General features: G+C 36.1%; 1 protein-coding gene across 1 annotated transcript; it reads left to right on the plus strand.

The window, feature by feature from the left end:
• Nucleotides 1-345: 345 nt before the first annotated feature.
• On the plus strand, nt 346-6,752 carry LOC149007282 (proline-rich receptor-like protein kinase PERK15). The gene is made up of 8 exons (XM_089166197.1): nt 346-1,117; nt 1,788-2,369; nt 2,839-2,925; nt 3,038-3,108; nt 4,468-4,544; nt 5,032-5,179; nt 5,394-5,552; nt 5,666-6,752. Exons 1-8 carry the CDS (start codon nt 604-606, stop codon nt 5,975-5,977), a joined length of 1,950 nt encoding a protein of 649 aa, XP_089022323.1. The 5' UTR covers nt 346-603; the 3' UTR covers nt 5,978-6,752.
• Nucleotides 6,753-23,973: the final 17,221 nt, after the last annotated feature.

Below are 23,973 nucleotides of genomic sequence, written 5' to 3' on the forward strand. Positions count from 1 at the left end.
CAAAAAAATATTTTATTATTTTATTATTTATGAATTTTATCTGATTTTATGATTAAAAAGTCCAACAAAATCACAAAATGCTCCCTTGGGGGCGATGAGCAAGACTCAACAGAGTTGTTAACAGATCTAACCGAACCCAACTTCATTATTAGCAGCTTTATTTACTAACTTTCGTTTATCTAAGATGACAAACAAATATTAAAAAATGAAAAAGTATCAAAATTCGCAGAAATCACGGTTGAGCCGCTGGTGTGGGCCCATCGACGTGACAGAGAATTGTTTACGACTCCACCATCCCATGTGGAAAAAGCACTTAGAATTCCGAAAGAAAAGTTCTCTTCGGTTTTTTTTTTCTTTACCTTCTTTTCTCTTCCTTGGGGATTCGGTTTCTTCGTCTATGAAAACGATTTCTGCAGTTACAGCATTTTTTCCAACAAAAAAAGAAAACAAAAGTTCATTTGTTTTTCAAATTGAGAGTTGAGAGTTGAGACTAGGGAGAGTTTCCTGTGAGACAATTCGGTGGGTTTTGGAGTGTCGAGAAATCTACTGAAGTTGTGTAAAAAGAGTAATCAAAGTTGAGTGAAGTAAGTGATTGAATCGACAATGGCTTCTCCGGCTCCATCATCGCTCCCACCTACCAATGCTTCCTCTGTTGCGCCGCCACCTGCAAATACTTCTTCACCGACTCCGATATCCCCTGTTGCGTCTCCACCGTCTCCTCCTGCTGAGGTTTCTCCTCCTGCTGTGGTTTCTCCTCCTCCAGCGTCTTCAGAAACCTCGCCTGCACCTGCTTCCTCATCTCCGTTACCTCCTTCTTCTTCGACTACTTCATCTCCACCTCCTTCGCCTACCTCCACTGGGAAAATTCCTAGTCCCACAACTCATTCTTCTCCGCCGCCGCCGCCGCATCATCACTCTAGGCCCTCTTCTTCTTCTCCTTCCCCACCTAGTTCATCTTCTTCGAATATATCAACAGGTGTCGTAATAGGAGTCGCAATTGGTGGAGTCGTTTTGCTCGTTTGCGTGAGCTTGCTATGCATTTGTTGTAAGAAGAAAAAGAGGGGTCGTCATCCACCCGAGGATTACTACTACGGTCCACCTCCACTGGAGCCTAAAGGTCAGATTTTCTACCGATCTGGAGTCATATATACTTCGATTTGCTAGGTTTCGAATTAGATGTTTCTCTTTCTCAAATATGAGTTTTCAAAACAATGTTGTTCTTTCCCCCACCTCAACCTTCTCCTTTGAATTTCAATTTTGTATTTCGACTTCTTAATGCTAATCATTTTGGAGTGAAGTATACAGATCTAAACTCATGCTGGAAACTAGTGGTGGGATGCATGTTTCGTGACATTGTTAATGTCATCCAGACTTTTGACTCTCTCTGTTTGAAAAGAGATTTTATTTTGGGGAACATTATGAATTTGTGGTTGGGATCGTGGAAAAGACTTTATAGCCTGGTTTTTTTTTCTTCTTCCTGATGCGTTTATTCAATGCTGAATGTTAATAAGGATGGAAGAATACAGAGCTTTTAAGTTCAGATTGATAGAAATGAGAAAACTAGAGAAAAATTTTAATTTTCTTTCCCAATACCCATATACGTTTGGGCTATCTGGATGTGTTACTGTCCCAGCCACTGTGAGTGCTACAATGCTGTTTGGAGCAGTCTAGTCCGCCAACACCCCACCCCTTCTCTTTCTCTCATGTATAGCAGTGTTATTCACTTATTCTGTAGTTTATGTAGCTGAAATACATGTTCATTGTCTGTTGGTGATTGATGTGTTCAGAGAGACCATACGACAGGCCTCAACAATGGCAGCACAATGCTCCTCCTCCAGCTGACAATTATGTCTCGATGCCTCCAAAACCCTCTCCTCCTCCAGCTGACAATTTTGTCCCAATGCCTCCGAAGCCCTCTCCTCCTCCAGCAAATGCATCACGAATGCCTCTTCTTTCCGTTCCATCACAACCTTCAGCATCAACTTTGAGCAGTGGAGGGTCATCCAATTCTTCAGTATATGAGATTTATCCACCGCCACTGCCACCACCACCACCATTTGGTTTACGTGCATTCACATATGAAGAATTAGAGATGGCAACAGAAGGCTTTTCAGCTGGCAACATGCTAGGACAAGGAGGTTTTGGATATGTCCACAAAGGGGTTCTCCTAGACGGAAAAGTGGTTGCAGTAAAATCATTAAAATCTGGAAGTGGGCAAGGGGATCGTGAATTTCAGGCTGAAGTTGAGATTATTAGTCGAGTACATCACAAACATCTCGTTTCATTGGTAGGATATTGCATTGTTGGGTTACAGAGGATGCTTGTCTATGAATATGTTCCAAACGACACATTGGAGTACCACTTGCATGGTATATCTTATCTTGCAATGAATTCTTTTTCCTTATTTTCTACTTGTGTATCAATGATGATTTTTACATGATAATCTTATCTCAGTGAATACTTTTCCTTTCTTTTCTAGCTGTGTGCTACTAGTTTTGACCTTCAGGCAATAGTTTTCTTTTTGGAAGAAAGTAATTTCTATTTCTTTTTCTTATGCTTTTCATGCTTTTTTTAGTAGTTGCAAGAATTATGTACCCACATTCTTATTGATCTTAGTCCATCAACTTGAGAAACAATTGGAAACAGTCACATTTAAGAATCATGAATCTATTTATCAGTTTCTCTCCTTTACAGTAGTATACTACTTTAGGCATGCAAGCTTTTCCTGATCTCAGTTATAATATGCTTCTAGACATAGAGTAGCTAAGGTTCTACTTCTTGTTGTCATCTGTTAGTTTGGCAACAAATATTTGATGAAAAGAAATTTACTCTTTGCAGGGAAGGGGCGGCCAGTAATGGACTGGCCCTCTAGGCTAAGAATTGCTCTAGGTGCCGCAAAAGGACTTGCATATCTCCATGAAGATTGTGAGTTTTCTTTTGTTATCTTCTCATGATGACTTGCATGTGCTTGGGGGAGGGACTCTAATTTACAGCTTTGGTTGGATTTGTACTCACTTATGTTTGATTATATTTGCAGGCAGTCCTAAGATTATTCACCGTGATATCAAGGCATCTAATATTCTCCTGGATTCTAACTTTGAGGCCAAGGTTGGATTCTTATCTTCAATTTTGCTGATACAATCAAGGTTTAAAGTATTTAGTATTAGGTATCATATTGGAAGAGTGATTCTAAGACATTATATCATATCAGAGACATGAAAGATACTTGTGGAAATAATCGAAAAACATATGGAGTACTTATGGTATATTAAAAAAAATTACAGTTTAAGACCCTAGAAGGCTAAAGATAAACAATATGTAAAGTATATCATGTGTATAAAGGAAAAGAAAATAAGATAAGTATATCATGTATATATAGAGGGTGAGATTTCTTGTGCGGATGCTAAATTTGGTTAAGTATCATATCAGCACTGTTTCATATCAGTACCTTAAAATTAAGAAACATATTGGAGGAGTCTGAGGGATGCTTAAAACCTTGTGAAATTATGCTGGTCTAATATATATAAGGACATTCTCTGAACTCTTTTATTCTTTTTCAAGTTACGATTATATGGCACTTTCTGCATGTAAAAGACATAATCTGATAGGTTATGCTCCTCAGTAGCTAACTTTCTGTATCAAATCAAATTTCTTAAAGGGCATATCCAATGACAAGGTTCACACCACTGTGGAATCTGAGGAGGGTCATTATACAGCTTTATCCCTACTTCCACAAAAAGGCTCTTTCCAGACTTGAAACTCTGACCCTTTGGTCACAATGGCGCATCATTGTTGTTGCACCAAGGCCCATCCTCTGCCATATTATTGCTAAAACAAAAATAAATAAGTAGATTTGTTTGAGTGAAAAGTATGTTGACTATTTTCTTGACAGGGACAGGAAATAGAGGAAAACTCTATGATCAATAGAATTGCCTTTGCTTATTGTAAGGAAACTTATCAGCGCCACCCCTGAGTTATCCTCTAATATTAATGGCACCCTAAAGCAAATCAAAATGTTAAATAACCCCTATCAGCAAGTTATTTTTAAGACAAAAAATACCTCACTAATAATGTTTAGTATCTATTACGCTTTTTAATTGAAAGAATTAATTCCTTGAACCAAGAAGAAAATGCAAATGTAAATAGTATTAACCCTAAAGCCAAATAACACTGTGGCAGTGATTCCTTGATCAATCTCACAGCAGGTTGATTTCATGTTCATTTGATTGGTTCTTTTGATTAAAGGGATATAATAGACACTCCACATTACTAGAGGGGTATTTTGTCTTTAAAAGAAACTTGTTGATAGGGGGTCTACCTAATATTTTCATTTTTGTTTTTGGGGTGGCATTAATATTAAGGGGCAACTCAGAGGGTGGCACTAATAATTTCTCTTTTTGTTACAAAAATTCTTGTGTCTACTGATGTTTGATGTTACTTCATTGATGAATTCAAGCTTTTTATCAGGTTGCTGATTTTGGGCTTGCCAAATTCTGTTCTGATGCCTATACTCATGTCTCTACCCGAGTAATGGGAACCTTTGGGTAAGTTCAGTTTCCTTGCATGTTCTCTGTCGTCACCTTCTTGCTGTTGTTTAGCTATGGAGTTTATATGGATAACTAACAATGGACTGAGGTCTTTATATTTCCGTTTGTCCTCAAAATTTGTTTTTGCTCTAAGTAAGGTTGTCCTACTAGTTAATTATGTTAGACTTGCTATTCAGTAAGTCCAATCGCATGCACCTGGTCTTTGTTTAAAGTTCATACTCAACATTTAGCTCTATTATATAGTGAGATATGATTTATTTCTGATTGGACTAAGTAGGCATTTTGGAGACTCTCTTTCCTCACTCTTTCTTGCCCCTGTTGTATTCCTTTCCCCGCCTGCTTCTATTCTGACCATGCTAGATTTAGTTGATCCAGCACCCAGTTGGTGGTGATTATCATGTCTGTAGATGCTCAAATGTTTCTCCTTAAGTTTTTTTAATTTTTTTGGCACCATTTCTGAATACTGACAAATTCAACTTGGCAGGTATTTGGCTCCAGAGTATGCAGCAACCGGGAAACTCTCAGATAAATCAGATGTCTTTTCATTTGGTATTATGTTACTAGAGTTAATTACTGGGCGTAGTCCTTCTTTTTCAGCTGAACTATCCAAGCATGATTGCTTGATAGATTGGGTCAGTATCTTGTTGCCTTGGCTATTAGCAACATTCTTTCTTTTCTTTCAGAGTCTGGAACCTTTTGTGAGATGTGTATGAGAATGCTTTTGTTGTATGTTTTCATGGATCTGAAACCCAAATAGTTATGATCTTGGATTTTTATTGAATATTGTCAAAGCTGAATAGTTTTTGTGGCAAAGTTAGATTGTAACGAAATGTTTTGGCATTTCAGGCAAGGCCTCTGCTTACACAAGCTCTAGAAAATGACGACTACGAATCCCTTGTTGATGAACGGCTGCAGAGTTATGAAAAGTCTGAGATGGCACACATGGTTGCCTGTGCATCTGCTTGTGTGCGTCATTCTGCAAGAAGACGACCATGCATGAGCCAAGTAATTCAGCTATTTACATGTTTTCACTGTGGTGGCTGGTGTTTTGTTTTCCTTTTTGAGTTGAATAGACTTGGCCTTCGAACTTATACACATTGTGGTTTGAAATGGAGCAGGTTGTCCGGGCCTTGGAAGGAGAAATGTCCCTCTTAAGTTTAAATGAAGGCCTTAGACCCACCGCATACAGAGGCAATCATGGTTCACATGAAAGCTCAGATTATGACACAATCCAGTATAAAGAATACATGAACAAAATGCAGAAGACGGCAATTGGTAGTCAGGAATCTGAAACCAGCGAATCCAGTGGTTATGGTTTGTATCTATCTGGGTCGAGCAGTGAGTATCAACAAAGTGTGCGAACCACTCGAGAAATGGAGATGGGAAAGATGAAGAAACATGGTCAAGGAGGATTCACCGGAAGCTTTTGAAAGCTGGTACTTGTAGAAAATGCTATCTTTCCAAGAATGCTCCACAACCCATTATATGTCATCTTTGATTGCCAAGATTATAACCAACTGATGTCGCGTGAGGTATTATACAGCTTCAGTTCTTCCATTCTTTGTCAAAATTTCAAGCTGGCAAATTTTTCCTTTTAATTATTTCATTTTTTGTAATTATAAATCAGTATTATTAGTGGATTATAAAAAGAAAATAGTTCAAAAGCAAAACTATTCTCGAGAATTCTTTTCTCCATGGAGCTGCGTCAACTTCATGATAAGCTTAGTTTCTCTTGGGGTTTGTTCGCAGGTTCAGATTTTGGTTGGGAATCTTCTTGTTGCCTGTATCTTTTCATTCTGTATTTTAATGGGTTTGGTCAGTTTCTCAAGAGTTATATATTTTGCAACAAAGGTAGTGTCTCTTTCTCACAGGTTTGCTGAAAACGACCGTTGGACACAGCAAGTGGTGGGTATGTCGTGTTCAAATTCCAAAGCAAGCAAGGTTCTTTCTTTATTGTGTTTCACACTTTCACAAGCGCACCTAAATCATAATAGAGAAAGCACAAACTCACCTAACTCAAACTAGAGAGAGGAAATTATTTTCATGTTCAAGATTTCAAATTTCAAAACTCGATGTAACCGTTAGATCCAGGCATGTTTGTACTGACATCATAGAATGTATAAATACCATCAGTCTTCATAGATACAGATGCAATTCTTCAGACGAAAGAGGTTTGGTTGTAATTGGATCAAACTACAGGGAAGGTTCTTAAATTTCGGCAGGCATCTCCTGAGGTTTAGTTCAGTTTTACACTTTCTTTGAGGTTTCAAAATGTTAACAAGAACGCCTTGCCATCAGCTTCAGGTATTAGTTGGTAATGGTAGTGAGAGATTTTTAGCCCTTTGCTGCAACTCAAACGCTCCCTGTCTGCAACTCTGGTAGTGGTGGTTTGATCTTCATTAATTGCTGTAAGTAGGCAAGGGTTTTTGCGCCATGGACTAGTGCGGGTAAAGAAGCTAGTCTAAAAACGTAGGATTAGATTGGCATCTTGGAACATAGGATCTTTAACAGATAAGAGCTTAGAATTGATAGATGTTATAAGGAAAATAATGATTAATATAACTTGCATTCAAGAGACTACATGGAAGGGTAAAAAAACTAAAGAGTTGGATGACTTTAAACTTTGGTATATTGGGGATAAAACAAATAAAAATGGAGTAGGTATAATAGTGGATAAAGATTTTAAAATGATGGCCAACGCATAGCTGTTCTAGTGGTTGAAACCAATACCTTCTTAGTGAAGAGGTCGTGGGTTCGACTCTCCTGAAGCATATTAATATCCCCATCCCCTGGTTTAATAAAGCCTCTTTGTACAAAAAAAAAAAAACCCCCCCCCCCAAAAAAAGGGGCCCAAAAGGGTGTAAGTACTATTTGTCGGAGGAGAGGTAAGGCAAAAAAAGATTTAAAAATGAGGTAGTGGATCTTAAAAGAGTGGGTAATAAGATTATTGCTATCAAGCTTGTAATGGAAAAAGAGTTCGTAATTATAATTTGTGCATATGCACCTCAAGTGGATTGGATGAAAGTCTAAAGCTAGAATTTCGGAAAAATATGGATGAATTAATGCAAGGAATTTGTCAAGGAGAAAAGATCCTCATAGGAGTTGATCTAAATGGACATATTGGAAGAAAAAAAATTAACCAAAGAGGCTATAAGAGTGTACATGGAGGATATGGTTGTGGAGAGAGAAATGAGGAAGGGATTTCAATTTTTGATTTTGCTATTACTTTTGATCTATCTATTATAAATACTTACTTCAAAAAGAGAGATGAACATTTAATTACCTTTAAAAGTAGACATCACAGAAGTCAAATAGATTTATTCCTAACTAGAAGGACTGATAGATTGATGTGAGGGCGAATTACGTCTTAAGGAAAGCGACGTTGTAACGCGCCTAGAAGTTCTAGCTCAAATACTGTGATCCTTTTTCTTTTCATTAACAATCTTAAGACGTAATTTCTTGTTTGAGATGGCACAGTCACTGAAGCAACTTGCGATGGATATCATCAAGTTGGATTGTTTTGATGGAACTAACTTCAAGCGCTGGCAGAAGAAGATGCATTTCCTGTTGAGTCAATTAAGTGTGGTGTATGTACTGACGACACCCAAACCATAAGAGAAGGAGAATGAAACGGTCGCAGAGACGCGAAACAGGCAGAAGTGGGAGACTGATGACTACTGTTGCAAAGGTCATATTTGCAATTCACTGTCTAACACTCTGTTCGACATGCACCATGAGAAGCAGTCTACAAAAGAAATATGAGATGCTTTGCAGAACACCTATCTAGTGGAAGATGCAACAAGCAAGAAGTTCCTTGCAAGTAAGTTCTTTCGATACACTATGGTAGATAATAGAAAAGTGATGGAACAATTTTTTGAAATAAAACAAATCCTCAATCAATTGTCCCAACATGGTATGAAAATGGATGAAAGCATTGTTGTCTCAGCCATTTTAGACAAGCTGCCTCCCTCTTGGAAAGACTATAGGAAAAGTCTGAAGCACAAGAAGGAAGATGTCACTCTTGCAGAACTAGAGAGTGATATGCAAATTGAAGAAGAGGACAGAATCCGTGATGGAACTGATACCTCTAAAGTTCTTGTAGTGGAGGAAGGCAAAGACCCTAAAGAGAAGAAAGATTCTGACAAAGGTAAAATGAAGAGGAGAGGGAGCTCAAGTTCTAATTCCAACAAGAAGCAGAAGTTTGATCCGAAGAAAAAGGGTCCCTGTTATCATTGTGGCAAAATGGGTCATATCAAGAAGGAATGTCGGCTTCCGAAAAAGAAGTCAGATAAATCAGATGACAAGAACAACCATAAGGAGTACTTAGTGGCTATGATTTCTGAAGCCAATGTTCTTGGTGTTGATACTTCCTGGTGGGTCGACTCTGGTGCTACCAAACATGTCTGTAATGACAGAAGTTTCTTTTCTGAGTATAAGTCAGAAGAAGATGGGAGTATTCTCTACATGGGAAACGCATCCACTGCTACAGTGAAAGGAAAAGGGAAAGTGAAACTTGAGTTCACTTCTGGAAAAACCCTCACTCTGACAGATGTTTATCATGTCCCAGAAGTTAGGAAGAACCTTGTGTCTGCAAGTCTTTTAAGTAAATTTGGGTTCAACTTGTATTTGAGTCAGATAAATTTATTCTGACCAAGGGTGGTTTCTTTGTGGGGAAAGGATATATGTATGAGGGTATGTTTAAGTTAAATGTTGTTCCTATTTCAATGAATAAAGTGAATAGTTCTGCTTACATGCTTGGTTCGTTTTCTTTATGGCATGGTCATTTAGGACATGTGAATTTTCGTAAAATGAATGATATGGTTAAACTAGACTTGCTTCCTAAAGTTAATCATGATGTAGATAATTGCAAAACGTGCATGCTGACTAAGATTACTAGGAAGCCTTTTCCTAATGTGAATAGAGATTCTAACATTCTAGATTTGGTACATAGTGACGTTTGTGATCTCCACAGTACCCCTACTCGAGGAGGAAATAAATATTTTGTAACATTTATTGATGATTGTTCCAAATTATATTATGTATATCTCTTGAATACCAAAGATGAAGTTTTGAAATATTTTAAAATATTTAAAAGTGAGTCTGAGAATTTTTGTAAGACAACAATCAAATGTCTTAGAAGTAATAGGGGTGGGGAATACTATGACCCTGTATACTTTGAAACTGTGGGCATAGTACATGAGGTTACAGCACCTTATTCTCCTCAGCAAAATGGCATGGCAGAAAGGAAAAATAGGACTTTAATGGAAATGGTGAATTCTATGATGTCCTATTCTGGTTTAAATAGTGGTTTCTGGGGTGAAGCATTATTAACAGCCTGTCATATACTTAACAGAGTTCCTTTCAAGAAGAGCCCAAAGACCCCATATGAACTTTGGAAGAAGCGAAAACCAAATTTGGTGTACCTTAGGATTTGGGGTTGTAAAGCTATTGTGAGAATCCCATAACCAAAAAGGAAAAAACTAGGTGAAAGAGGTGTTGAGTGCATTTTCTTAGGAAAGCATATAGGTTCATGGTTATTGAACCTAATGACTCAATAGAGTTGAACACTATTATTGAGTCAAGAGATGCCATTTTTGATGAAACCAGATTCTCTTCTATCCCTAAGACCACTAGTTATTTAACTGTGAGAGATATAAATGAAGAGTCTCAAACACCTAGTGTAGAACCAAGGAGAAGCAAAAGGCAAAGGACTGAAAAATCTTTTGGCCCAGATTTCTTTATGTATCTAGTTGAAGGTACTAGAGAAACTCAGAGTAATCAAACCTTATTGTCTTTAAATGTAGAGACAGATCCTAAAACATATGAGGAAGCTATGAAGTCACAGGATGCTGCTTTCTGGAAAGAGGCCATAAATGATGAAATGGACTCCATCATAGGAAATAATACTTGGAAACTAGTTGATTTACCTCCTGGATCTAAAACAATAGGGTGTAAGTGGATTTTCAAAAGGAAATTAAGGGTTGATGGAACCATTGATAAATTTAAGGCAAGGTTAGTGGCAAAAGGTTTCACACAAAAGGAGGGCATAGATTATTTTGATACTTATGCTCCAGTGGCTAGGATTGCTACTGTTTGAGTTTTAGTTGCATTGGCATCTATATATAAATTTGTCATTCACCAAATGGATGTCAAAACAGCATTTCTAAATGGTGAATTAGATGAAGAAATTTATATGCAACAACCTGAAGGGTTTGTTGTGAAGGGACAGGAGAATAAAGCCTGTAAGTTAGTGAAATCACTATATGGACTCAAACAAGCACCAAAACAGTGGCATGAGAAGTTTGACTGAGTAATTCTATCGAATGGGTTTAAAATACATGAGTCCGACAAATGTGTGTATAGCAAGTTTTCTGGAGGAAAAGGTGTGATAATTTGTTTATATGTTGATGACATGCTTATATTTGGTACTGATTTAGAACAAGTAGAAATTACTAAAAAGTATTTGTCTGCTAGTTTCGATATGAAAGATATGGGTGAAGCTGATGTCATTTTGGGCATTAGAATAGTCAAACATGATGATGGGTTAATGCTGACATAATCTCATTACATTGAGAAAGTGTTGAAGAAATTCAACCACTTAGATTGTTCACCTGTTAGTACACCTTTTGACTCCAGTGTCAAGTTAGTACCAAATGATGGAAGAGCTGTGTCTCAAACAGACTATGCTAGTGCTATTGGATGTCTAATGTATGCAATGACCAGTACAAGACCAGATATAGCATATGCTGTAGGAAAACTTAGTAGGTACACTAGTAACCCTAGTAACCTACACTGGAAAGCTGTCTTTAGGATTTTTAGATACCTAAAGGGAACAACTAGTTATGGCTTAAGATACAGTGGGTATCCTACTATTCTTGAAGGGTTCCACGAGATGCTAGTTGGATAATGAGGCAGCGAAGACCACTCATCCACAAGTGGTTGGATATTCACTCTTAGTGGGGGTGCAATATCTTGGGGTTCAAAGAAACAAACCTGTATTGCTGATTCTACTATGGCAGCAGAGTTTGTGGCGTTAGCTTCTGGTAGTAAAGAAGCAGAATGGATTAGGAATTTATTGATAGAAATTCCAATATGGCCAAAACCCATGCCACCAATATCGCTTCATTGTGATAGTGAAGCAACCTTGGCTAGAGCCTATAGCCAGATTTAAAATAGAAAGTCAAGACATATTGGACTTAGACATAGTTTAGTAAGGCAGTTGATAGTTGATGGAGTAATTACCATCGATTTTGTAAGATCAAGTCAAAATTTGGCAGATCCATTGACAAAAGGTCTTACAAGGGATTTGGTCAAAAATACTGCAAGAGGGATGGGTCTTAAGCCCATTTCCTAAGATCACCAACAGAGGAAACTCGTCTCAATACTTGAGATATCAAATTTGAGTTCAATGAGTAAAGTACTCTGTATGGAGTGGTTTGCAAGCACTAATAATATACCATCCCATAAAGGAGTGCTTGGTTCTTGTAATGTAGATGGAGGATGAGCTATATGCTCTTAATAGATCTATAACAGTTCTTGTTGAGGTGTTTATTACAGGACACTTCTGATAGATCTACCTAAGTGAGTGCATGAAGTGAGGCCGCTTCTGTTGAGTTTGGGCTTAGACTCTAAGGCACTCATGATACCGGGATAGAGACACATGGCCTTATCAGTGTCTGTTTTTGGAGAGTATTCAGAGAAGAATTCAAGTGTGTGAGATACGTCCAACTTGTCATCATAGAATTATCAGTTCAAAGACTTGTCTACTGTATACTTCTGATTAGCTTTGATGGATTTCACTAAGTGGAGGTTCAAGTCTAAGTATACCTACCATTTAAGCATTTGGTTCCCAGTTGTTGTTGTGTACTTATTTTCATTATATTGAAAATAGTGGGGGAATGTTGTATTATTTTTAATATAATAAAATATGTTTCATTTTATTGGATTAGTAAGTGCGGAAAACTTTCCTTTATTTATTTTAGGAAAGTGTATTATTATATAGTCCCACATTGGAAACCGAGGTGTCGGAATCCAGGTTAATTAATAGGTACCACCTATTAACTCTAACTTATAATAATGAGACACGCCAGTGTGTGTGCAGTGTATGAGTGAGGACGGTATACCGTCCGAGCGCGCACGCGCGGCGTGGGCTGTGGGCGTTTGTGGCGCACGCACTTAGCACGCTTGCATTGCTTCGAGCGAGATCAGATCTAAACCGTGTGATCTAAACCGTGTGTTATGATCAACGGTAGATCTAGGGCAATGGAAGTAGATCCATAAATATTGTTTTGATGGTTCAATATGGATCGTTAGATCGTGCGGCCGAACGATCCGACGGCTCATATCTGAACGTCAACATTCGTATCCCTACAGAGAGGTGCACCCATACGAACAGAGTCATGAACTGTTCAGTAGAGGCACCTCAATGCCTATATATACGTTTAGCTTCACAACAGCAGTACAAGAGAGAAAATCCCGAAGTCTTCTCTGTTCTTGAGTTTTGCGAGTGCTTAGCAAAACTCAAGAGATTCAACTCGAAGTTGGGCTTCTTTGTATCCGGGGGGGGGGGGGGGGCGGGCCCCACGGCCGCGGGGGGGGGGGGGGGGGGGTGTTTGGGGGGGGGGGGGGGGGGGGCGAGGAGGGGAGGGGTAAAAAAAAAAGAGTGTTGTTTTTTTTTTTTTAGGGGAGGTTATTTTGGGGGGGGCCCCGAGGTTTGGTCCAGGTCACTTTTAGTCCAGTTTAGGTTTCCTTTTGCATATGGCTCCCCTGTAGTTTTAATAAATGATTAAATAAGGACAAGTTAACAGAAATTGTTAATTTAATAAATTTGGTGACAAAAATACCCTCGTTTGGAATTTTTTGTTTTTTATTTTTGTTTCGTCCCACAAAGGCTTCATCTTCAACATCGAATTTTCAAGCTAGAAGGGAAACCCTAGCAGCAATAACTTGCTCGTTTTGAATTCAGTTCAAATCACAACCTCTCAAACCCTAAAAAACATCAAAATGGAAGTCATGAGGAACAAATTTCAAACTTCAATTCGATTATGATCTGAGATGAAAGATTATTCTTCAGATACCATACCTGTTCTCACCACTGGTTCTTTGAGAAAAAAAATTCAAAACGATGGATCTACAATCCAAAAAAAACAACACAAGAGCACAAAAACGAATAAAGAAATTCAAAAGCCAAAAAGAAAAAAACTGATTTTTTCTATCAGAATGTAGAGGAACGTCAACTACGAATCCATTCTAAAATAGAAGAAGAAAAAAATCGAAAAAAAAGAAGCCCGAACAGAAGAAAAAAGACCGTCAAACAAAGTCAGAAACCTGAAAAAAATTGAAAATTAGAAATGGGTATATTCATGTATTCAATAATCCCACAGCAAAAGAACCGATTGTCGTTCTTACCTCTGCATTCTAAAGAATGAAGCAAAAGATCCACTTCCAAGAAAAATAGTAACTGATCCAAGCTTGAAATATGAGAAAGGTAACACTTTTGAAGAGCGGTTATCCCTGTTGCAGACGGAGACCAGCAGTAGTAGCAGAATAAGAGTAAATCGTTCTCATTTTCTTTTTTGTGCAGTAGCATGAGGATCACAGGTATGGTTTTGATCTCCAAATGTGGCTCACTCAATCTTCTTCGTCGACGCGAATGTATTCCGACTCCGACAGATAATTGTTCAAAGGGAATCGATGACTGTTTATTATTTATTTATTTTATAGTATTTATTTTAGTAGATTAAAATAAAAAATAAAAAATTCCAAACGAGGGTATTTTTGTCACCAATTTATTAAATTAACAGTTTCTGTTAAACTTGTCCTTATTTAATCATTTATTAAAACTACAGGGGAGCCATATGCAAAATGAAACTTAAACTGGACTAAAAGTGATCTGGACCAAACCTCAGGGGGTCCAGATGAAAATTACCCTTTCATTAACAATCGGGGGAAAGCTTAACTGCACAACATAGACTTGTGGTCTTGGATATGTGCTTAACCCCAAAAACTCATAAAAGGTCCAAGGTTAACTATCACAGGATAAGATTGTGAAACTTGAAAGGAGAGTGCTCGAAATCCTTCGTTAATGAAGTAGTCAAACAAGGAAAGTAGACTTTTAAGGGGGATACAAATGCGATGTGAAATGAAATGGCTATGTGTATCAAGAAGGTAGCTAAAGATGTCCTAGGTAAATTAAATGGAAAGCTCCATTTTTATAGAGAGAATTGATGGTGGGATAGTGAGGTTCAAGCTGCCATTGGAATAAGAAAGCAAATTTTAAGACATAGCAAAACTAAGGATGTTGAGGATCTTCAAAGGTATACGTTGGATAAAACTAAAGCTAAGAAAATTGCGGGAAAAGCAAGGAAAAGGAAGTATGAAGAGTTATACATTAAGTTGGCACGAAGGAAGGGGAAAATCTATTTATAAGATAACTAAGATGAGGGATAGGTAGAGTAAAGATCTTGACCGTGTTAGATGTATTAAAAATAGAGATGGTAAAGTGTTAGTATGTGATGAGGACATTAAGAAAAGATGGGAAATCTATTTCTCTAATCTACTAAATGAGCATACTTCAAGCACTTATAATTTGGAAAATCACACATTTCACCAAGGCACCAATTGTCAAACTTATATACGTAGAATTTTGATGTCCGAAGTAAAATAAGCACTAAGGAGGCTGAAACTCAGCAAGACACAATGTTTTGATGAAATCCCAATAAAAGTATGGAAGGACTTAGAAACCCATGGACTAATTTGGTTGACTAAGTTATTTAATAAGATTATGAGCATAGGGAAAATGTCATATGAATGGAGAAGCGTCGTGGTTCCAATTTACAAAAATAAAGGAGATATTCAAAGCTGTAATAACTATAGGGGCATTAAATTGATGAGTCATACTATGAATGGGAGAGAATAATTGAAACCCGTTTGAGACACTTAACTACAATTACGAAGAACTAGTTTGGGCTTACACCGGAAAGATCTACAACAGAGGCTATTTACCTAATTAAGAGACTTATATAAAGGTATAGAAAATGTAGGAAAGACCTTCATATGGTATTTATTGACCTAAAAAAAGCTTATGATAGAGTTCTTTGAGCGTTAATTTGGCAAGTACTACAGAAAAGAAAGTGTTGCAAGTAAATATGTAGATATAGTTAAGGATATGTATGATTGTTCGGTGACAAGTGTAAGAACAGTGAGGGGACAAAGTAATGAATTCCCAATTGCAGTTGGGCTACATCAAAGATCAACTTTAAGCCCATATTTATTTGCACTTGTAATGGATGAATTAACCAAAGATATTCAAGATGAGATCCCTTGATGTATGCATTTTGATGATGATATTGTGTTGATTGATGAGACTTGAGAAGGGATTAATACCAAATTAGAATCATGGAGACTAGCTTTGGAATCAAAAGGCTTTGAACTAAGTAGAACAAAGACAGAATATCTAGTTTGTAACTTTAGTCATGATAGGGTAGACGATGAGGTAGTGATACTTGATGAGGAGAATCCTCAGAGTGATTGTTTTAGGGCCTGTTTTGTTGTGTGAATCCAGCCATTTGAAATGAAATGAGATTTCAAATCTGTGGAATCATAGTTCAAAAAACTAACCGTTTGGTTACTTGAATCTGGTGAAATGAAATTTGTGGATTCATCCTTAAAACTGTTTGGTTACTTGAATCTGTGAAATGAAATCTATGGATTCATCCTGAAAAACTGTTTGGTTATCCTAAATCTGTGGATTTGAAATCTATAGATTCACCTTGAAAAACTGTTTGGTTATCTGAATCCATGAATTTCAAATTGGATAATTTTCATCTGGATGAGGTTTGGTCCAAATCACATTTAATCCACTTTAAGTTTTCTTTTACACTACCCAGTGGTTTCAAGAAATTATTAAATAAGGACAAGTTTAACAGAAACCATTAGTTTAATACTTTTTGTGACAAAAATACCCTTTTTTTTTTTTTTTTCGATTTTAAGGGGGTTATGTTGCTTTTTGTTGAACATGACATCAAAATTGGTTGACTTAGACGGATGCAAGTGCACAAATATAGATCCTAATCAACTAATTGTAATCTAATATTATTCATTCTTTGGAACTGCAATGCCAAGTCCTAATAACTACGAATCAGTATCCCGTCACTGTCAATGCCTTCGCTATACATATGTTGCCTCAAGTCTTCTCCACCAAGAATAATATCCGACGAATTCTAAAATCATTTCCTTATAAGAAAATGTACTTCTATATACCATTGTTTGATTAGGAGATTTTTTTTTTCAACTGTTGACACTAGCCTCATTGCTTCATCATGTAGCAGAAGTGGCATATCAGATAAGATACTTTCTTTGCATAAAAATATATTCGCTTTATTCAATTTAAATATCTTGCAACCAGTGTTCCTTAGCTTTATAGTTTTGTCATCCTTGGCTAGACAATTGAGAATCATGATTCATTTCTCTCTTATATTTCTGTTTTGGAACCCCATTCCCTGGTTTGATCTCTTCATCTCCACAACCAGCCTCAATCCATAGGAACTTGGGGAGATTATTCTAGGCTGCATCAGGTTCTATCTTGGTTCATCTTAAGCTTGGTTAGCAACAAACAACCAAGGTGCCAGAGAAAATACATCAGATATAATTAGAACAAGGGAGTCAACGTAAACAAATAACCAGAATTCAAGAACACTTATAGCTGTAGGTAAACAACTCAGATAATTGTGAAATCTGGACATGAAGTTTATCAAACACTGCAAGGAATAACTGTTCAAAAGACGGGTTCAATTCAATGGTTAGATCTCAAGAACCAGAACTGTCGCAAAATTAGTAACTTGAGATGTCTCAGTTTCAGAATTCAGAAATCTGAGAAAATGATGAAGTAATGGAGGTAAGATTCTGGTCACAGCAGTTCTTAGACTAACCGAGATGTCTATCAAGTAAACCCAATGGTTGGATTAGGAGTTCTTAAGTAAGAGTATTGATGGAGAAGGAAGCTGAAGATGATGATATTACTATGCATCCTGAGATCAGATTTAAATTAACAATTCATTTGGGTTCATATAGATTTCTAGCAAACCAACAGCAAGCAGAAACCCAACTCTTCTTCTCTTCATCTTAAATCCAATCTTCCCAACCAACTCTTTAATCCTACAATGTGGGTATCAGTCACAAATGATCCTATGAAAAAGAAAATAGAGATCAAAAGAAGGGGTTTTGGGTTAGAAAGAGGAGACTCAAACCACCTGTTGCTCTTCACCTGGCTCATCTACCGCCATTTTAAGCAGATAAAAATGATTTGAATGAAAACTAAGAGTAACCGGAAAAGGGAAAATTGCTATGAGCATGAGAAATTGCAGAATGAGGGATTTTCATATTGATCAGCTTTTTTCTGTTTTTTTTGTTTTTTCAACAACAAAAGACAACGAAGAACAGAGGAGAAACAAGAAGAGCATAGGAGAAGGTGCAGGCGCAAAGGGGAAGAAGAGCATACGAGTTGGATAGACACCAGAAAAGCAGATGGTGCCATAGCAGCAGCCGGAGTGTGTAACCAGGGGCGGAGCCAGGATTGAACATTGGGAGCCGAATGTATGTGGGCCAATGTGGGACCCACTATAGGTCTCATCTCAGAATATATTATTATATTTTAAAGTAGAGTCTACATTAAAAATTAGGTAAATTAATAGAAAATTTGTGAGTGTGAGAGAGAGAAAGGAATAATTTAAAAAAGAGAGATTGAATACCTGATGTGGAGAAGATTTAGGAAAATTCCAAAATTTGAAAATTTGCTAACTACTTCAAATTTTGTGAGACGTGTGAGAAAAAAAGAGAGAAAAAATAGGAATAAAAAAGGAGATTCATGAGAGAATAAATAGAAATGAAAATATGAGAGAATATATAAGGAGAAATTCATGGATCGTGAGTTAGTTAGTTTTTAAGCTAGTTTTTTATTAGAATTTAACATTTTATTCCTTAAAATTAGGGATTTAATGATAACCATTAGATAAATATTATGAATGACATTTGTACCCATCATTTTTATCTTAAATTTTTATTTTTAATTTTTGGAGGGGGCCAAATAGTGGTATTTCACATTTAAAGATAGAGAAATAAGGAGAGAGACAACGATATTCACAATTTCAAAAAATCCGGGGGGGCCATGGCCCCCTCCGGTCCCAACATGGCTCCGCCACTGTGTGTAACTAATTGCAGGAGCTAGATCCAAAGGGAGTGTGTAAAACGTTGAGGAGAGAGCCATTCGAGAGAGAGCGTTGCAGAGAGAGCTGTTCGAGAGAGAGTGTTGCAGAGAGAGCCGTTTGAGAAAGAGCGTTGCTTAGAGAGTTCGAGAGAGAGTCGTTCCGTAAACATGAATGCGCTCATTCAAGGGCTTTTATAGCTAGGGTTGATTCCACTCATTTCACCTAAAACTATGGACTCCAGCTATTCACATTTTTACTCTATATTTTGAAATGGCTGGATTTATGAACCAGCCCATGTCTTTCAACCAAATGGTTTAAAAAAACAGATTCATGAATCCACGGATTTGAAATCCCTGGATTCACATAACCAAACAGGCTCTTAGGTTCCTAAGTTCAATCATAAGTAAAAATGGTGATTTAGAGGATAATGTTTCCCAAAGAATTAAAATAGGGTGGATGAAGTGGAGAGGTGTGTCTGGGGTGTTGTGTGATCAGCGTATTCCATTAAAGCTTAAAGAAAAATTTTATATGACCATTGTTTGACCAGATATGATGTATGGTGTAGAGTATTAGGTTGTTAAAAGGAATCATATAGATAAATTCAGTGTGGCAGAAATGAGGATGCTAAGATGGATGAGTGACAAAATTAGGATGGATAAGATAAGGAATGATCATATTAGAGTTGGTTGGGAGTTACTCCCATAAGTGATAAGCTTCGAGAAAGTCGTTTGAGGTGGCACGACCACGTTCAACAGAAACCTATAAATGCCCATGTACGGAGAAGTGATATAATCCAGATTTAAAAAACTAGATCAAATGCAGTTGAATATCTTCTTTAGTCTCCCACAAAGAACGAACCTGTAATGATTCTATAATTAACTTGATACTATATCTTTACCTTTAGACTTCTCCCTATTCACTAGTTTGATGGAACAATCTCTCCTAACACTTTATATGCAGAGAATAATGTGACGCATTAGGGTTTAGAGAAGGGACCTAGCATTTCTTTATATAGGAAAACTTCTTAGACTGTCCATCAAGATCTAATAGTTCTTATTATCTCACACTAGACAGTTCATATAAGAGTTTTAACAACTATAGATTACCCATATTAGACCAAATAAGGAAATTAAATTAGAGTGTAATACAATCAATTAAGTCCACCTTATATAGAATATTTTACTAATATTCTAGCATTCTCTCACTTTGGCTATATTGATTGTGATACAGTTAAGTAAAAACAACACATCTCTTTGGTTGTAAGAAAACAGTTGAAAAACATTTTGAAAACATTTTGACATTTATGTGCACAACTTTATATTGGTCTAAGGATAATACTAAAACTCAATCTCTTCACATAAAGCCTTAAGTACCGAATCATGGCAGTAACTGTATCTTTTAAGCGACACAAGACCATCTATGACAAACACTCATAACTTTACTAAAAATGGATGCAATATAGTAGTGTGGCGACTAATGACACTATACAAAATCCTCATGTGTCATTCCGTTGTCATTCTAAATCTCTCATTTTATGTAACTCAATGTCACAAGAGAATATATTTTATGGTTCTCACGAACCTGAATATCATCTTTATAGTTCAAGTTTAACTTTATATGTTACTTGACATATCTCAAAGTTAATACATGTATGCCCCAATCTTTGCTTAAGGTTAACACATACCTTAAAACTTACATAATATGAAACATGATAATAATATGAACATGCATGTATCATCAAAGAATTTTATTGAATTCAAACAATATATTATCAGCGCAAATACAAATAAAATGTCAAGAGACAAATATAGATGAAAGACCTTATTACACAATAGAGTAAAATACAAAAATTTCCATTAAGCAACTGCATCTAAGGATGCTCCTAAGCTCATAGTTACTATATGCCTTTAAAAGACATCTAGGCAAAGACTCTTAGTTAGGGGATCTGTAACCATATCATCTGTACAAATATATTGTATTCTGATATATTTTAACATTTTCTTTAGTAGTCAAATACATGACCATCATTTATTTAGACCTTATGATCACACATTTCTTGTTGTTAATAAACAACACAACAAAATAGTAACATGGTACAACTAGATGAGTCTATCTACGATATTCAAATAAAATTGTCAATTACCTGAGGAGATTATTTAGCCAAATAATTTGAGTGACTGCCCCATAGCATACTACAAACTCTATCTACATAATGGAATAAATAATACCACATTCCATTTTTTTTACGATACTGCCCCTCCTGTCATCAAGGTAAATAATTTGATGTGGACTTATTATTATTCTAACAATTAGCAAGGTTAAAATCTATATACCTATTAGGTGTGGAAAATGCTTGTAGAGTAATATATAATCACTACCTTAAAATAATATATTTTCTTCAATTGTTCTCTCTTAGTATTTTTTTTATAAGACAACTATAACAAATTTAGTGTATTTCTCTTGAGAATTAGAACATTCTCAGGTCTATGGTCTAGCATACCAAACTTCTTTAAATATAAACTATATATGCCCTCTGAGAAAGATCCAATAAATGGCATAAATAATCTTTATGAATCTCAATGCCTAAGACAAAGATGTCTTATGAAGGTCTTTCATATCAAAATTCACGGATAACAATTGCTAAGTCCCCATGCAGTAAGCCAATGTCACTAGTATAGATAAAAATGTTATCAACATAAATAATAAGGAAGATAAAATTCCTGCCACTAACATTGTCATATATGTACTGATCTATAAGATTTTCAACAAAACTGAATGAAGTCAGAACACTATCAATCTTTAAGTACTATTGTTTGGAAGCTTTCTTAGAACCATGATAGACTTCTCAAGTCTATTCATAAGATGATCAAAATCATCAATCACAAAACCCTCAAGCATAGCCATATAGACCTCTTTATCAAGTTTTTCATTCAGAAATGCAGTCTTCATATCCATTTGGTGTAACTCTGAAAGAGTCCTTAGAAGAGACCAGTGAAAAAAATCTCACTAGTCAACTTCTTCTTTCTGAGTAAATTCCTTAGTTGCTAGTTTGGTTTTAAACCTTGCAATCTTTCCTTGTGAATTCTTATTAGTCTTATACACCTACTTACAACCAATGGGTTTACATCCTTTTGGACAACCTAACAAGCTTCCCAAACATCATTATATCTCATCAATTATATCATATCTCTCATTGCACCCAATTACAAATCTAATTAAAGATTAAAGACAACTTTTGAATTAGTGACTAGGTCAACCATAATGCTAGTATAATAGTCATGTTCACCAAAAAATAGATCAAGTAGTCTGGGAACAAGTTACCCTTCTTGGCTACATCAAACTCTAAAAACTAATTATCTAAGAATTCACAATTTTGGTGTCTAGACAAAGATAGTAAAAACAGGATCTGGGCAAGAAACAAAATAGCAATGAATACCTCTAGGTTCTAATTTTTGCATTACCAAATTATATAACTTTAGCTTTGCAGAACTACCTCAAACTTTAAGATGGTTCAAGTTAGATTTATAAATAATCCACAATGGAAAAGAGTCAAAGGAACATATTTGAAAATGACACGATCAAAGATATAAAGAGTTGTTATCAAGGCTTTACTCTATAAAAATTTAAGTAAGTTAATTTTAATAACCATACTCCTTAGCATATCCATAAGGGTGTGATCAAACCTTTTGGCTATACCATTTTGTTCAAAATTGTCAAGCATAGTAAACTGACCAATTATACTCGAATCCTCCAAGTACTTGGTGAATGGGCCCTTAAGCTAACCAACATTTTCATATCTATTATAATACTCTCCTCCCTAGTCAAATCTAATAATTTTTATGACTTTTCTAACTGTTTATCAATTTCAGTCTTAAAAATCTTGAATTTCTCAAGAGATTTAGACTATTCCTTAGTTAAGTATATAAACCATATACAAAGTAGTCATCTATAAATGTGATGGAATAATAATTTATACATAGGGTGACTGAATAGAAACCACTAAGTCCATTTAAATGACCTCCAACAGGTCGAATTACAGACTATAGATTTCTTTTGGCCTTGGTCAACTTACCCCTGCAACAATTTACGCAAGTATTTAGGTCACCTTCAAGGGTAGGGAGGATGCTTGACTTTATCAACCTTCCCACTTTTTCCCTAGATATATGACCAAGTTTTTTATGCTACAACGTGTAAGACTACTCCTTAGGTAAGGGTCTTTTAGGGCAACAGTTTCAACATTACAGGAAATCTAGATATCTTCATTTAGAATCAGACATAATCTATATAATCTATATTACATTGTACAACATCCAACCTTATTTGAATTAAAAATATAAATATTCTATTATTTTTCACTTCAAAAGAATAACTACTTAAGTCTAAAACTAAAATAGAAATCAAATTTCTTCTAAACACGGGTACATAAAATATGTCATCTTACATCAATTTAAAACTAATATTTAATACTGAAATGATGTCTCCTACTACCTCTACATCCTCTTCTATTTGTGTCTCCATTGCAAGCTTTGATTCCCTCTATATTAGCTTCCACCTATTTTTGAATCCCTATAGTGTGGAAGTATATCATTATCTAGTCATCAGAACATAATGAGACTAGTGAAAATTGAATTCTTGTATAACAATCAAATAATGAATTCTTTTATTCCAGCATTTGGCTAACCAAGCTTTGTACTTGGTGCAGTAAGCCTTTGACCTTCTTATTACAGAAAAAGCAATAGTCAACTCCCGTTTTATAAGGAAGTTTTCTTTGGTCCCAAATTGTTAGTCTAACCGGATTCTTTATCTTTACCCCAAGAATCTTAATGAGTATGGTTCTTGAACTTCTAATTTCATGGGTGTTGTGTTTAGATGCAAACAAGGCTATATAGGTTTCATTTGTCTTTCTTTAGTTTCTATTAAGTCATTTAAGGACCAAGTTTCATCTTGAGAAAGATAAATGCTCTTTATAATTTCAAACTTAGGGGAAGATGCTAAGGGCTTTGAAGGACAATAGTAGGGGCAATGAAGAAAAACATTTGAGTCTTGAGTTTTGTCTCGAAAAACAATCATCCTAATAAAATAATCCCTAACTTCTCTAAAACCATCACACCTAATGATAAATAACTCTTATAGAAATATACTTATTTCAACAATAGTGAGATAACAATCTCAAAGCAGTGCATTCAGTGGGTCAACCACTCTTCAAGTGTTCCTTGATGAAC

This window comes from Hakea prostrata, chromosome 8 (genome assembly GCF_041222555.1).
Source record: "Hakea prostrata isolate BN-2017 chromosome 8, UWA_Hpros_2, whole genome shotgun sequence".
In the NCBI taxonomy this organism is placed as follows: Eukaryota; Viridiplantae; Streptophyta; class Magnoliopsida; order Proteales; family Proteaceae; genus Hakea; species Hakea prostrata.